We start from the raw sequence: 13,757 nt of genomic DNA, 5'->3' as shown, positions 1-13,757 counted from the left end.
TTTAGCTATTGAAAAATAGCAGATCTCTACGAGCTTGTAGGTCTGCTATTTTTGAAAAATCGAAGAACGACTGACATAGAAACATATAGCTTTTTCAGAAAACTGTCAGGATGTAGAAGACATTCTTTTTAATCTGATCTCAGGTCAGACCTTCTGAGTCTGACATCCTGTAAATGTGTCTGTACAGGGACGACGAACATGCTCTGATCCTGCAGTACTGCCAGACCCTGGGAGGAGAGCTGTCGCCCTGCAGCCAGCCCCAGAGCCCTGCTCAGATCCTCCAGGCCGTGGAGAGGGAGGAGAGAGGAGAGCTGGAGAGAATCATCTCCCGCCTGGAGGAGGAACAGAGGTACATTGAGGTTTATTATGACCTGTGGGGACACTGATGAAGGCTGGAGGAGGAACAGAGGTACATTGAGGTTTATTATGACCTGTGGGGACACTGATGAAGGCTGGAGGAGGAACAGAGGTACAGTGAGGTTTATTATGACCTGTGGGGACACTGATGAAGGCTGGAGGAGGAACAGAGGTACAGTGAGGTTTATTATGACCTGTGGGGACACTGATGAAGGCTGGAGGAGGAACAGAGGTACAGTGAGGTTTATTATGACCTGTGGGGACACTGATGAAGGCTGCATAGCCCCAACGTTTGTCTTCCATTATGCATTATCCATTACCGTTATTTGTGAAATAACTAAGTACATTTTCTTAAGCAATGTACTTGAAGTATATTTTTTAGGTATACTTTACTTGAGTATTTTCAAGATCCAATACTTTTACTTCTACTCCACTACATCTCAGAGGCAAATCCTGTACTTTTTATTTCACTACATTTATTTGAAAACTTTAGTTGCTAGTTACTTTGTAGATTGTTATTATTATTACAAAACATACATTAACCTCAGCTTCAACTACATTTCGGCCATTTGAAATAAATAGCAGATCTACAAGCTCACAATACGTCGCTATTTTGTAAAGATTTTTTTTGCAATGGGACATTCTGCATAATGGGTGCTTTTCCTTTTGGCACTTTACGTACATTTCATGTACTTTTACTCAAGTATATTTTGAATTCTGGACTTTTACTTATAACAGAGTATATCTATGTTGCACTATTGATACTTTTACTTAAGTAAAACATGTGAGTGCTTTTTCCACCACTGAAGGTGACCTGTGCCAGAGTTGACGTCTGGCAAAAAAGGGAGAGGCATGAGTTTGGATGAAGGGTAGATCTGTTGATTTAGATATGGAATCGACTTCGTCAGTCACAGCTGGGGCAGATTTATATCTAAAATCGATACAAACACATACGGTAGCTGGCATCAGGAGATGTTATTCAGTACAAAGGGTACCTGTCTGTTTGTGGCTGCCTTGTTTGCCGGTCAGGTCATCTTCTTCTTGCGTGCGATGCTTTTGTCTCATTGCATAATACAATACAACACAGAAGCACTCCACTCACGCTTTCCGAATGCTGCTTCGGTCTCATACACACGCGCCAAGTCACTGTGCATTTTGATCGGTGCCTGGAAATGGCTTAGGAACGGAGGGATATTGGTGCGTGCTATTGTTGCAGAGAGGCTTTTGAGAGCCTCTTCCGGAGCGAATTAACGCTTGTGCGCACACACACACACACACACTCTCTCTCACACAAACACACACCGTGCTTCACTGCCAGGCTCATAAACAGCTACTTAAGAAAAGCACTACAGCTGACAGCTGTGTTTGTGGTGGGGGGGGGGGGGGGAGTGGCTGGTGGATCTCTGTGTGTGACTTTCTACTTCCGATATGACTTTTACCGTGAAAGCACAAGTTAGAGGTAAAAATCACACACGTGTGAACTGAGTGGTGCAATTCCCCCCCCCCCTCTCTCTCTCTCTCTCTCTCTCTCACTCTCTCTCATTAGAGTCACTACCCCTCTCACTGTTTCTGGCGCCCCCTACTGCTATTATTAAGTCACATACTCATGCTCACACAGACAGACACACACACAAACAAGTACGAGGACATTGCAAGCTGGTTGTAGGAGTGGTTGCACCACTCAAAAAATGACACCCCCTGCTGTGTGTATTTACACGGAGGAGGCCTTTGGATCGTCTGTATCAAATCTCTCTCGGTGTCTCTCGACGACCACAACATCCCTTCCTTTCCCCCCACACAGGAGCCTGCAGAGGGAATACGAACACCTGAAGGAGCAGCACAGCCAGCGAGGAGTGGTGGGGGTCCCCGCCCCTCCTCCTCCTCCCCCCGGGGGCCACTGGGGGGGGGACGCCACCGAGGGCAGCGCCTCTGGCCTCCCCGACGAGGCGGACCTGCTGGCCGAGGCCAAGCTGCTGCGTCAGCACAAGGGCCGCCTGGAGGCCCGCATGCACATCCTGGAGGAACACAACAAGCAGCTGGAGTCGCAGCTCCACCGCCTCCGGCAGCTCCTGCACCAGGTAAGCAAAGTTACCATGTTCACCCAGGGTAACAAAGTTACCATGTTCACCCAGGGTAACAAAGTTACCATGTTCACCCAGGCCAGGGTAACTGGACTAAGAACTTACCATGTTCACCCAGGCCAGGGTAACTGGACTAAGAACTTACCATGTTCACCCAGGCCAGGGTAACTGGACTAAGAACTTGTTTACAGCCAGGCCCTGCTCATAGAACATTTCATGGTAGGGGTTCAATGCCTTGCTCAAGGGCACTTCAGCGGTGGTATTTTAATAACGTGCCTGGCCGGGGATACGAACTAGCGACCTTCCGATATCAAGACCGCTCCGCAAACCGTTCGGCCACCGCTGCCCGTAACATGGTGGAAAGCAACCTTTCAACATTTACTTAACCCATTTTGGGGCGGGAACCCCTTTTGGTGTTTTAAACATAACATTATGTTGTAATTTAGCTATTGAAAAATAGCAGATCTACAAGCTCGTAGCGTGCCACTCTGTAGATCTGCTATTTTTATCGTGAAAATTTAAATTTCAACTTTTTTCAACGTTTTCAACTCAAACCTTTGCTTCTGGGGGTGTCCCTGGAACAACGTGTTTTCAGATGGGGCTCGGCGGCCAAATACAGATATTTTTGGGGGGTCCTTGACATGAACATGTTTGAGAACCACTGACATAGAAACATGGGTTTTTCAGGAAACTGGCTTTAGAAGACATTTGTAGAATCGTTCTCAGGTCGAAATGGGTTAAGTACTGTACAATTCTGAGGTATTTGTACTTTACTTGAGTATGTCCAATTCCATGTACTTTGACTTCTACCCCACGACATCCCAGAGGCAAATATTATTGTACTTTTACTCAAAACCTTTAGTTACTTAAGTTACGTTGTAGATATTGATTATTAAGACAAAACGTAATCACTTCAGCCGTATACATTCTGTATACAGTATACATGCGACGCATTGTGAGCTTGTAGATCAGTTATTTTCAAGTTGAAAACTTGAATAATGCATAATGCGTACTTTCTACTTTTGGTACATTAAGTACATTTTAATGCCAATACCTTACTTTTACTCAAGTACATTTTCAATTCTGGACATTTACTAACTTTACTTTAACAATTAAGTACTTTATTTCCACCACTGCATAATACTGCACATTACCAGGCGTTTGGACACCAGCAGTAAAGCAGCTTAAGGTTTAGCATGGCAATGTGCAACTGTCCGCAAGGATGGCTCTAATTGGAGTCTCATCCAGGGTTTTTCCAGGGTTAGTCATGTTGTATTATTTTTCTACAGGAGACCATGGCACAGGGGGAAACACAAGCTCTCTTCACCAACGTTGATTGGAATACTACAATACCACTAAGTAAAAAAAAAACAATACAGGTTAATTGACGTTAGCTGTTATCACCATGTAATTGTCAAAGTACACGGTCGACGGAAACTAGGGATAGTTGACCCATTTTGGGGCGGGAACCACTTTTGGTGGTAGCATTACGTTATGCTTTAGCTATTGATCTACATTGATCTACAAGCTCATAGCGCGCCACCGAGTGGCACGCTACGAGTGGCTCGCTACGAGCTTGTAGGTCTGCTATTTTTGAAAAATCATAAAGTTCGCTCTGAAAGAATATATATTCAAAGATTTGCGCCACATTTTCACGATTTTTCTTTAAAAAAAAAAACTAAAGTATAACATAATGCTTAAAACACCAAAATGGGTTCCCGCCCAGAATGGATTAAGGATGGGAAGCACACTTCGTCCACAAAGAGCCCTAGATAGCCGTGCGAAATAAATAAATACGTCTTTAGTGGATTGTCTACGAGACACGTGGAGTTCATAATATGTGGACACAAAAGCACCCGTTCACAATGAATCCTGCCTCCTTCGTCTGCCGTGCGTTTACAGATCCGATAGTCTTACTCTTAATCACATCATTACTATTCCATCCATGGATCTCCGCTTCTCCCCATCAATAGCTTTAAATGTCTGTTTATATTATACGCCTGGCCTAATCGCTGTGCAAAGTTGGATAGCTCCTGCTGGGAGAGAAGTCTTCCAACCAACCACACAGCCAATGAGAGTAAATTATGGGTAGAGAGAGCTTTGACTCTCTGCCTAGATCTGGGCGTGGCGGCACAGTGGAAAAAGTCGAGGGTGGTTTAATCAACGGAGAGCCCAAAGCAATTCCATTTTCATCCATCGCCCAAATGTGGAATTTTAAAACGTTTATTGCAAAAAGATGCTTTCTGGGGGCTAAATCTGCTATGTTTGCGATAGCGTAGCCTACGTGCGCTATCGCACTCCCAATGAGTAATGTGATCTACTACATCGCATTACCCACACTGTACATTATTTGGTGTTCATATATTCAGAACGGGTAAGGTCTAGTATAGATCATTCTGGGGATCCTTGACACAAGTTTGAGCACCGCTGAAATAGGATTTAGAAGACTTTATTTTTATTTTTAATCGTCCTCAGGTCTAAAATGGTTTAATAAATGAACCCTTTTTTACATTTAAAGATTGTGCGATGTTTTTCTACAGGATTTGTGCACGTTTGAGCCTAATTATTCAGAAAACCCCAAACCACAGTTCAGTTTTTTTTTTTTTTTGGGTGCAAATATTGTTTTTTTATTATGTCACCAAGACCTTTAATGTATTTACTGAATAAAGCTTCTGAGATGCAAACACACAAACACTGTGTCATGCACGCAGAAGAACTTGACCCCCCGGGGGTCCAGTCGATATGTCAGCATGGCTCTCTGTCAAACGGGGACGCCCACACATTCATAATTTGCGCTCCTGGAGGCTTGCTATTCTAAGACGGGCCTGGAGACATTGGCTGGGCTCCGGAGACGCTTCCATTGCGTTATAGCCTTTACTGGCGCCAGCGGCAGCCAGAGATAAAGGAGGAGAGGGATGGACAGAGGGAGCCGGATAAGAAGGATGGGGGGAAAAGGAGACGTGGGGGTGAGAGATAGAGAGAGAAGGAAGGGGTTTCAGGGAGCGTAGAAAGCATTGATTTGGTGTCTGGCAATTGAACGCTAAAGGCCATAGGGATTCTGTAGGAAATGTCACTGGGCTTCACGTGTTCTCTCCTGATCATCCGACGGCGGCAAGGTGTGTGTTCAACCCATTTATCAGCCGACCCAGGTAGTAAAATTATATTGACAAGCAATTAACCCATTAAGACCTGAGGCCAATTCTACAAATGTTTTATAATCGGTTTTCTGTTGCTGTATCAGTGGCTCTCAAACTTTTTTCATGTCAAGGACCTCCACCATGATATGTATTTGGCGGTCGACCCAAACAATTTTATTCCCCAGGAAGCAAAGACTTGTGTTTAAAGAAATGTTCGCTTAAAAAAAGCAATTAAGGTACTGTTTTGTTCTTCCATCGTTAGAGCAGCTGGTGCCAAGTGTTCTTTTCCCCCCTCCTGTCTGGCTGCGTATGTTGTGCTATAGCAAACCTTTTCATATGAGGTGCTCATCAGCTCCTACTTCATTACACACAGAATGCATCTGTTGTCTGGGCGCTCTTATAATCTGACAGGACATATTGAAGTTTATCCTGCTGTCCCTCTTACTGAAGTCCTTTCTAGATACCCTGCCTTCCTACACACAGTATATAGCTACAAAGCTGATGGGTATCAGTTAGAATAAATCTAATTCTTTCTTTCTTTCATTCTCTCTCTCTCTCGCTCTCTCTCGCTCTCGCTCTCTCTCTCTCTCTCTCTCTCTCTCTCTCTCTCTCTCTCTCAGCCGGAGGTAGACTCAAGGGTAAATGGCGTGTCCTCTCCCAGCGTGCAAGAACAAGGGCCACTTAATGAAAACTCAGGTGATTCATGCACAACACACACACACACACACACACACACACTGCTGCTGCTGTTGCTATGAGACCAACATACAGTACACACTGCTTGCTGATGATGATGCAGATATACTGTACATGTGCACAACCCCCTCTAGCCAATTAATCGCCATGGGAGCGGCTACACTGGACTGCAGCTGTTCACATCACTCATACTTTGTTACTGTGTGTGTGTGTGTGTGTGTGTGTGTGTGTGTGTGTGTGTGTGTGTGTGTGTGTGCGTGCGTGCGTGCGCAGAGGAGATGCTGGACCCCCACAACAGCAGCTCAGACCTGGCAGACGTAATGGAACAGATTAACAACACCTTCCCTGCATGCAGTCGTAAGTTCCAGTTCCTACTCGTTTCCCCTTTTCACCCACTGGTGGTACTTCCCTTCTTTTAAGTCTAACCCTTCCTTCCCCGTCAAGTCATTGTTCAGCGCGAAACCAAACCAAAAACAACACGGTCTCCCTGGTTCAAATGTGTCCAGATGCATGACATTACCTCGTCTCTCCTAACCCGGCTTGATCCACATTTTGTTTCCACAGCGCAGTTCCCTCTGGGATCTCTGTGTAGCCCAATCGCTGAAGAATTAAAGCCCTCCCTTTTTCCGAGCTACGTGGCAGGCGATTGGGTGGGACCATCTGTCTTATCACCGTCTGGGCGAGCTCACTCCGACCAATCATATTGACGCGTCTACTGTACATGACGTATAGATAAATGAAAGTGTTATAACGAACGCTTGATAGCATAAGGTTTAACACTTAACTTTATCTCTACCGCTAGCTGTTAGCATACACCCCAGCTCCCAGTGCCAGCATACGTGTTCACTTTAAAAGACAGTGTCCCCCCACACACACACACACACTTGTTACACACACTCTAGTATCATTGGAACAAGCACTGTTTTGTCAGAAGCTTTTACATGGCGGCAGCGTTGCGTTACATGCGGAGTGTGCGAGAGACTTTACCATTTAGTTGCAGAAAAATGAGGTAAACTTTGGACTCTTTTAGAGCGGGTGTTTTTTGTTTTAGTGCACTGTCAGACACATTGGCCTTCATCATGATTGGAAGCCAATTGTTCCCAGCTGACAGACTTCTGGATTCTCTGCCATCCACATTTCGGATTTAATTTGTGCCTTAAGTTTAGAAAGCCAGCTTTCAGTGTGTGTGGGGGGGGGGGATGGGGCATGAAACTGTTAAAGCACTCACCCATAAACAATTATCACTCAACAATGTCCTTCATTCCACCTCTGCTTTCCGCTGCTTTACTTAAGAAGCTCTGCCAACTCTCACACGCCTCTGCAATGTTGCCTTTATTCCTGTTCCTTTTGTTATTCTCCTGTCATCCTGTTGTGAGTGTGTGTGTGTGTGCGTGCGTGCGTGCGTGCGTGCGTGCGTGCGTGCGACGAGACGGAAGCACGTTTGTTTGTGTGCACCCGTTTTATGTAGCCTTGGAGTAGCTCTTCACTTTGTCTGTATTCTTTCCAGGGCCGGATTTCACATTGGGCTAGGGTGGGCCGGGGCCCGGGGGCCCCCAGTCGAAATTAAATTGTAAATGATTGCAATCCAATTGAAGTGAGATTTGTGTTTAGTTATTGTATATTTAGTAGTATTACGGTTAAAAGTTACATTGAGAGCTTCTGCTCTGCTGTGTGCACTGCAGACAGTGCCTGCTGTGTTGTGGGGTAGCTGTGGAAAGCCTTATATTCAGTCTAAAGCCCACCATGCACAGCGTGTCTGTCTGTCTCTTTCTTTTGCGGGGCTGGGTACCCCAAATTAAAACCAAAATACCCCTATTTGTTTTATGTAGTATAGTTATGGATGGGATAAAACATTTGATTAAATTACAAATTTAATTAAATATTAGCATTGAGAGTACAGTATGCCTTGTGCCCTCTCAGCACAGTTAATGCTATATGTGAATTCATTATTTGATTAAATCAGGAGAAAACGTTAGGCCCTCATTATCCTCTGTGTCAGGGATTGGAGGAGAAAGCCTCCTGGGGGGGGGGGGGGGGGTGTTCATCAAATAAGGATGTGCTGGTAGTGTGAGTGTTGCCACTTGCTGACTTTAAATTGTATTTGAATGTCCTCGATCGAAATTCCTATGGGGTTTTTAGTTACAAAGCCATTCTAATCTGGCAGAGTGCTAGGAGGATATTAGCATTAGGTTACTGCTCCGCTCTAAGGCACAATAGTCTTAGCCATACAAATAATGTGCATTATGTGTGAGAGTAATAACTTACTCTGGACTCCAGCATATGCACGGTGTAATTGAGCTGTCCCTTTTTGATTATTTCTAGCACTAACGTATTGGCTTTTTGTGGTTTTTTCCCCCTGCAGCCTCGAGCCTCTCCTCAAGACCACAGGTAAGACGTGGTTCTTACAGCCTTTTAATTATGCTTAAATGCCAGTTAGAACCGAAATGAGCCAAACTATAGAAAGATACGCCATCACCATCCTATGATCCTATACCCATTTATGGGTTACAGCTAATTCCCTACTGATGGTCTTTTATATTCAATGCTATGGCATGTTGCCTATCGCATAGTAATAATTTATTACCAGTCCTTCAAACAACATAAATAGCCACATACGTAAAAGTCAACAGAGCTAATACGATGACAGGCGAACATAAATATGAAGTGTATGTTTATATTTGTCACTGCGGTTGCAGATTAGAATCCGTGGGAGGCACGCACGCATGCACGCACGCATGCACGCACGCACGCATGCACGCACGCACGCACGCACACGCGCACACACACACACACGCTCCTTTTTTGGGTTTTCTGTCCTGTTTTTTCACCTTTTACCAGTTAAGAAATTAGGTCATGTTGTAAAAGTCTAAGAAGGTAGATCAAACATTTTAGAACATTTTTTTGACAGAATGACATCTCCTGTCACAGGAGAAGACCTCAGCCTTCAGCCTGTCTGAAAATGAAAGGCACCGCTAATGGATTTCTGAGTAGCTCCATTATCAGCACATCCTCCAATCCCACTTTATGATTTCTTGTGCTAAAATGGGTTCTTATGGGTTCTGTGAAAAGCACTGGCCACTGTCTCAGTCGTTTACATCACTTTTGTTACATCCTCCCCCTGCCATTACCGTTGCTTGCTTGATTGCCTGCTTTGATTGCGTGCTGCAACTCCATTTCGGTGGATTTATTACTTTATTAGTCGGAAATGTTATTTAACTTGTTTCGTCAGTGCCTTAACCCTTTTTGAGCGGCGCTAGCCCCTCCTATATTCAGCTATCGTGTAGATGTTCGTCTTACACAAACATTAAATTCCCATTGACAATGAATTGACATCATATGTGTCCGAGCAAATCGACATGTTACGTCATGGTGATGTACGATGATAAGAGCGCCCCTCACACGGGTGTGGTTTTTAACTATTTTGAAAAAAAACACTTGTTGTTCAACAAATTGTTCAACTAGCCGATCTGCATCAACACACTGTGAGCTTGTGGATTGGCCTTTTGAACTATTCAAAAATATTTTTCAAAATATATAAAAATGGCAAAGACGTTTACGGATAAGGGGTAAGGCCCTTACTTTCCATTGGTCACTTCAGCAACACAGCATAAATAATTCACACAATAATACAACAAATACAAACGCATATTATGTACAAAAGAGATGGTAAAGTATCATAAATACCATTTACATGTACAGTATATGACAGTATATTTTAGTATTTTAGGTTTCATGAGAAAAAGTGTCCAGTGAAACCTTCAGGTGGCTATTGAAGTGAAGTGCACAACCAAAACAACATTTTGTCTTTTTTTGTGCGTGTGCTGCTTTTTTTTGGCATAGTCATCTGAAGAGTTCACGGAAATACACAGTCTTCAGTAACAGAGCAGCCCTCCCAGCTTGGTGTTTTGAGCATGAAATCTACACAGTCAGGCCAGTTTCATGTTTATGCCGTACATTCAGCACAGCAGGAAAGAATAAAAGTGCTGAGAACCTGTCTCCTCACGCCTGTCCTTTCGTTTTCCCCCTTTCAGTTTAAACGCCACATTATCCGTCCTTATTTATTTATCTATCTTTCAAACGGGTCAGTAGAGCTGGTTGCCTCCTCCTAGATCCAACAAGACAAACATTGTGAGAACAAACTAGCCCTATCCCTGCACCTGCATCTCAAGAAATTGGTGTTCCGTTTTCTGCTTTTACAGGTGATGTGAGCGCCTGGGCGGCCTGTACAGTATGAGTCCCGAAGGGGGAGAGAGAGGAGCATTCCCCAAACACACAAGACTTCCTCGATCTCCTCAACACCAGAGGACACATACAGTGACGGAGAGCTAGTCCACCACCCAACTCCCCACCCACCCCTGCCCACTTAGCCAGAGAACCCACCCTAAAAACCCAAAGACACACAGGACCAGTGACCTTTACTACGATTACCACCACCTTGTTGTATTGTACTATGCAAACTGTACATTTTATGAACTGTAGATTGTACCTTAAGTTGGTTAAACATTTGTGAGTGATTTGTTTGGATATGCCGATAATTATTTGGGAACGGGGGGGGAGGACTTTGTATAGTGAAATACGCTTTTTGATGTTAAGAGGGTGGGGCAGGCTTTTCTGTTGTATGTTTATTTTTCTTGTCTAGTTCTGCCTTCACTGGGAATCACACTGTTACATTTTGTCATTCCATTGCAATCTTCTGCCTTTTACCTCACATGCACACACCAACCCCCCCCCCCCCCAACACACACACACAGACACACATGCACGCACACACACACTGCACCACTATTACTCACTCACTGTCATAACAAGAGACATGGCCACAGACTATATGTTCTGATTTTGAGAGTGTCTATATCTTATTATCCTAATATTGTTTTTAAGACATAGACTCCATCCTCAAAGCATCTCTTTGGTTGAAGGCCCTTCTTGTATAGCATGCTCGATGTCGAGGTCCCCTTTAAAGCATTGATGTGATTCTGTCGGCATGGTCGTGCCGACCCCGATTTGTTGATGTAAACCTTAACCCCTTCTGTGCCTATACAGTTGTCATTCCATGTGTGGAAGACAGAAAGAAACGCTGATAAATTGAAGATGGCGTGCGTGTGTAAAAAGAAAAGAGAGAGAGAGAGCGAGAGAGGTTTGGAAAATATTGATTTGAGTCGTTCCAAAATTGGGTTTGTAACCGGCCCCGCTATGTAGAATAGTTTTATATCAAAAGAAATTCAATCAAAAACCTTTATGTTTGAAAAAAAGAAAAAAAAGAAATCAGAAAGAAAGCCATGATTGCCTTGCTACCTCAGACTCATAGACACAGTTTCCCGTTCGTGTGGTCTGTAAGCTTGTTTGAACTGAAGGTTATATATACCGTGTGCAACTAGCACATGGATGGAACACAAACGGCCCCAGTTCGGCATCCTATAAGCCTGTGCTTACTGTATTGATTGATGTACACTGCAATGAGGAGATAACCAAGTTTGGAAGAGGAGAACAAACAGAATTCCTATTACTGTACCACAATGGGTCTGTGTGGACTGCTGAAGCTAGCCGCCCGTTAGCTAGCTAGCCGCTAGCTAGCTAGCCGCCCTAACCCATGAGTATTAACTGTCGTTTTTCCACTGGTCTTCTAGCACTGGTCCCTCACTCGCGTCGTGTTGTCGTGCTACTATTATGCTATCCTGTAAGACTTGTGAGATTTAACAACACTACTATAAACCTCCTCCCAACTGTGGAATGGTGACCATTTTGACGGCGACGACGATGATAATAACTGTTATGAAGATTATTATAAAACCGTACCATGGCAGAACTACGTTGTTTCTCCCGAGGTGTGTAGAGTAGATTGACCACACTGTAATATGGCTACATTGTTTTATTCTAAATAAAAAAACGTTTTTTTTTTAATAACTAAATTGGTTATAGTCATTGCATTATTTACTTTAAAGGGGCACCAAGTTGTTTTCCCAGAACCTGGACATTCCAGGAATCTACACATATCGGTGCAAGTCGATCTGAGCCACTTCTTTTATGGTTAGTTGATCACATAGTCTAAAACATGCTGGTGGGGAATGTTCTGTGGCAGCCTGGCACATGTGGGATAAAATAGAGCCTGCAACAAACATACACAAGAAATTGGTATATTTACTTATGTATACAGTGGGGTCCAAAAGTCTCGAGTCCACTCTCAGTATGTGTCAAATTGTCTAGTACGGCTGGGTATATTTTAGATTGAGTGATGTGACTGTCAAGGAGGCAACCTGTGAAATGATATACTGTTATGCTGCCTGTTGCTAATGCATGAGTCGTTTGTACTGTCACGGTAGTTTGAGTTGAGAGACATTTCATAGTAATATAAATATCACTTCACAGGGTTTCTTAACAGTCATCACAAATCTATCCACTGCTAACAATCATCTCTCCGTTTTGCTGAACACCTATTTCGCCGGGTTGGAGGCAACCGGCAGCAACCAGCCAGAGACAGCCCCGCTTGAGGATGCCAGCCCATCAAACATTTGGAGGCTGAGGAGAGCCTTACATTTAAATGTTTTTTTTTCTTTTTTGGCTTTTGCCTTTATTTTATATATTTTTATAGAGGGACAGACAGTAGGCTGACAGGAAATGGGGGAGAAAGATGGAGGAGTGACATGCAGTAAAGACCGTCGGGATCGGGAGTCGAACCCGCGACACACTGCCAGACTCTGACTACCGGCCAAGGTGCCTGGAGCGCTGAGCTTCCGGCGGATGGCCCGGATGACATCCAAGGCCACGTTCTCAGAGCACATGCAGAACAGCTGGTTGGCATGTTTGCGGGTATTTTCAACCTCTCCCAGGCTGTGGTCCATTATAGAGGGTATGCGCGTGACATCATCATACCCGGAAGTTACGTGGGAACGCCTACTTACTGAGTGGCAAAAAACTACTTACTGGACTTGACAGTCCATACATCCAAACAGAAAAGTCCTATCTGATTGCATTAAATGTCTTTAAACAACATTACATTAACTTTGTCACTCACTTTGCCACTCGATCTGCCACTTCGCTTCATGCATGCGCATACCCTCTATTTGTGCCCATCCACTAGCTCTCCAGGGTAACCTGTCGCACTCACCTATAGTGTCAGCAGCTGCTTTGAGAGTTGGGTGAAGGGCTACGTCTGTTCCATGCTTCCTGCCACACTGGACCCATGGCAATTTGCATACGGTAAAATACGTGTAGCTCCAACATGGCTCTTCCCATAGTCCTTTCTCGCGTCGAGGTGAGGAACAGCTGGGTACGAAGGCTGTTTGTGGGCCTGATTGTCAGCAATGATGAGACGGCCTATACAGCTTGGGACAGTGGAACATGGTCAGAGATCACTGACTTAATGGTGTGGTCATGTGAGCAACTTTGCACTGGGCAGCAAGGAGACCAAGGAGCTGACCGTTGACTACAGGAGGCAGAGAAGAGAGTACAGTGTACATCGATAGAGGAGCTGACCGTTGACTACAGG

At 44.4% G+C, this 13,757-nt stretch overlaps 1 protein-coding gene across 1 annotated transcript in view; it reads left to right on the top strand.

The window, feature by feature from the left end:
- utrn (utrophin) overlaps positions 1 to 12,169 on the top strand; it is a 285,060-nt gene extending 272,891 nt beyond the window's left edge. Inside the window, 6 exon segments of the mRNA XM_083790820.1 lie at positions 188 to 349; positions 2,159 to 2,435; positions 6,196 to 6,271; positions 6,545 to 6,628; positions 8,634 to 8,659; positions 10,471 to 12,169. Of these exon segments, the coding sequence (XP_083646946.1) occupies positions 188 to 349; positions 2,159 to 2,435; positions 6,196 to 6,271; positions 6,545 to 6,628; positions 8,634 to 8,659; positions 10,471 to 10,479 (634 nt within the window). The 3' untranslated portion in view covers positions 10,480 to 12,169.
- Positions 12,170 to 13,757: the final 1,588 nt, after the last annotated feature.

Source organism: Protomyctophum parallelum (genome assembly GCF_964188405.1).
Source record: "Protomyctophum parallelum genome assembly, chromosome: 19".
In the NCBI taxonomy this organism is placed as follows: domain Eukaryota; kingdom Metazoa; phylum Chordata; class Actinopteri; order Myctophiformes; family Myctophidae; genus Protomyctophum; species Protomyctophum parallelum.
Note: the sequence above shows the minus strand (reverse complement) of the source record. Positions and strands in the feature narration are given on the sequence as shown.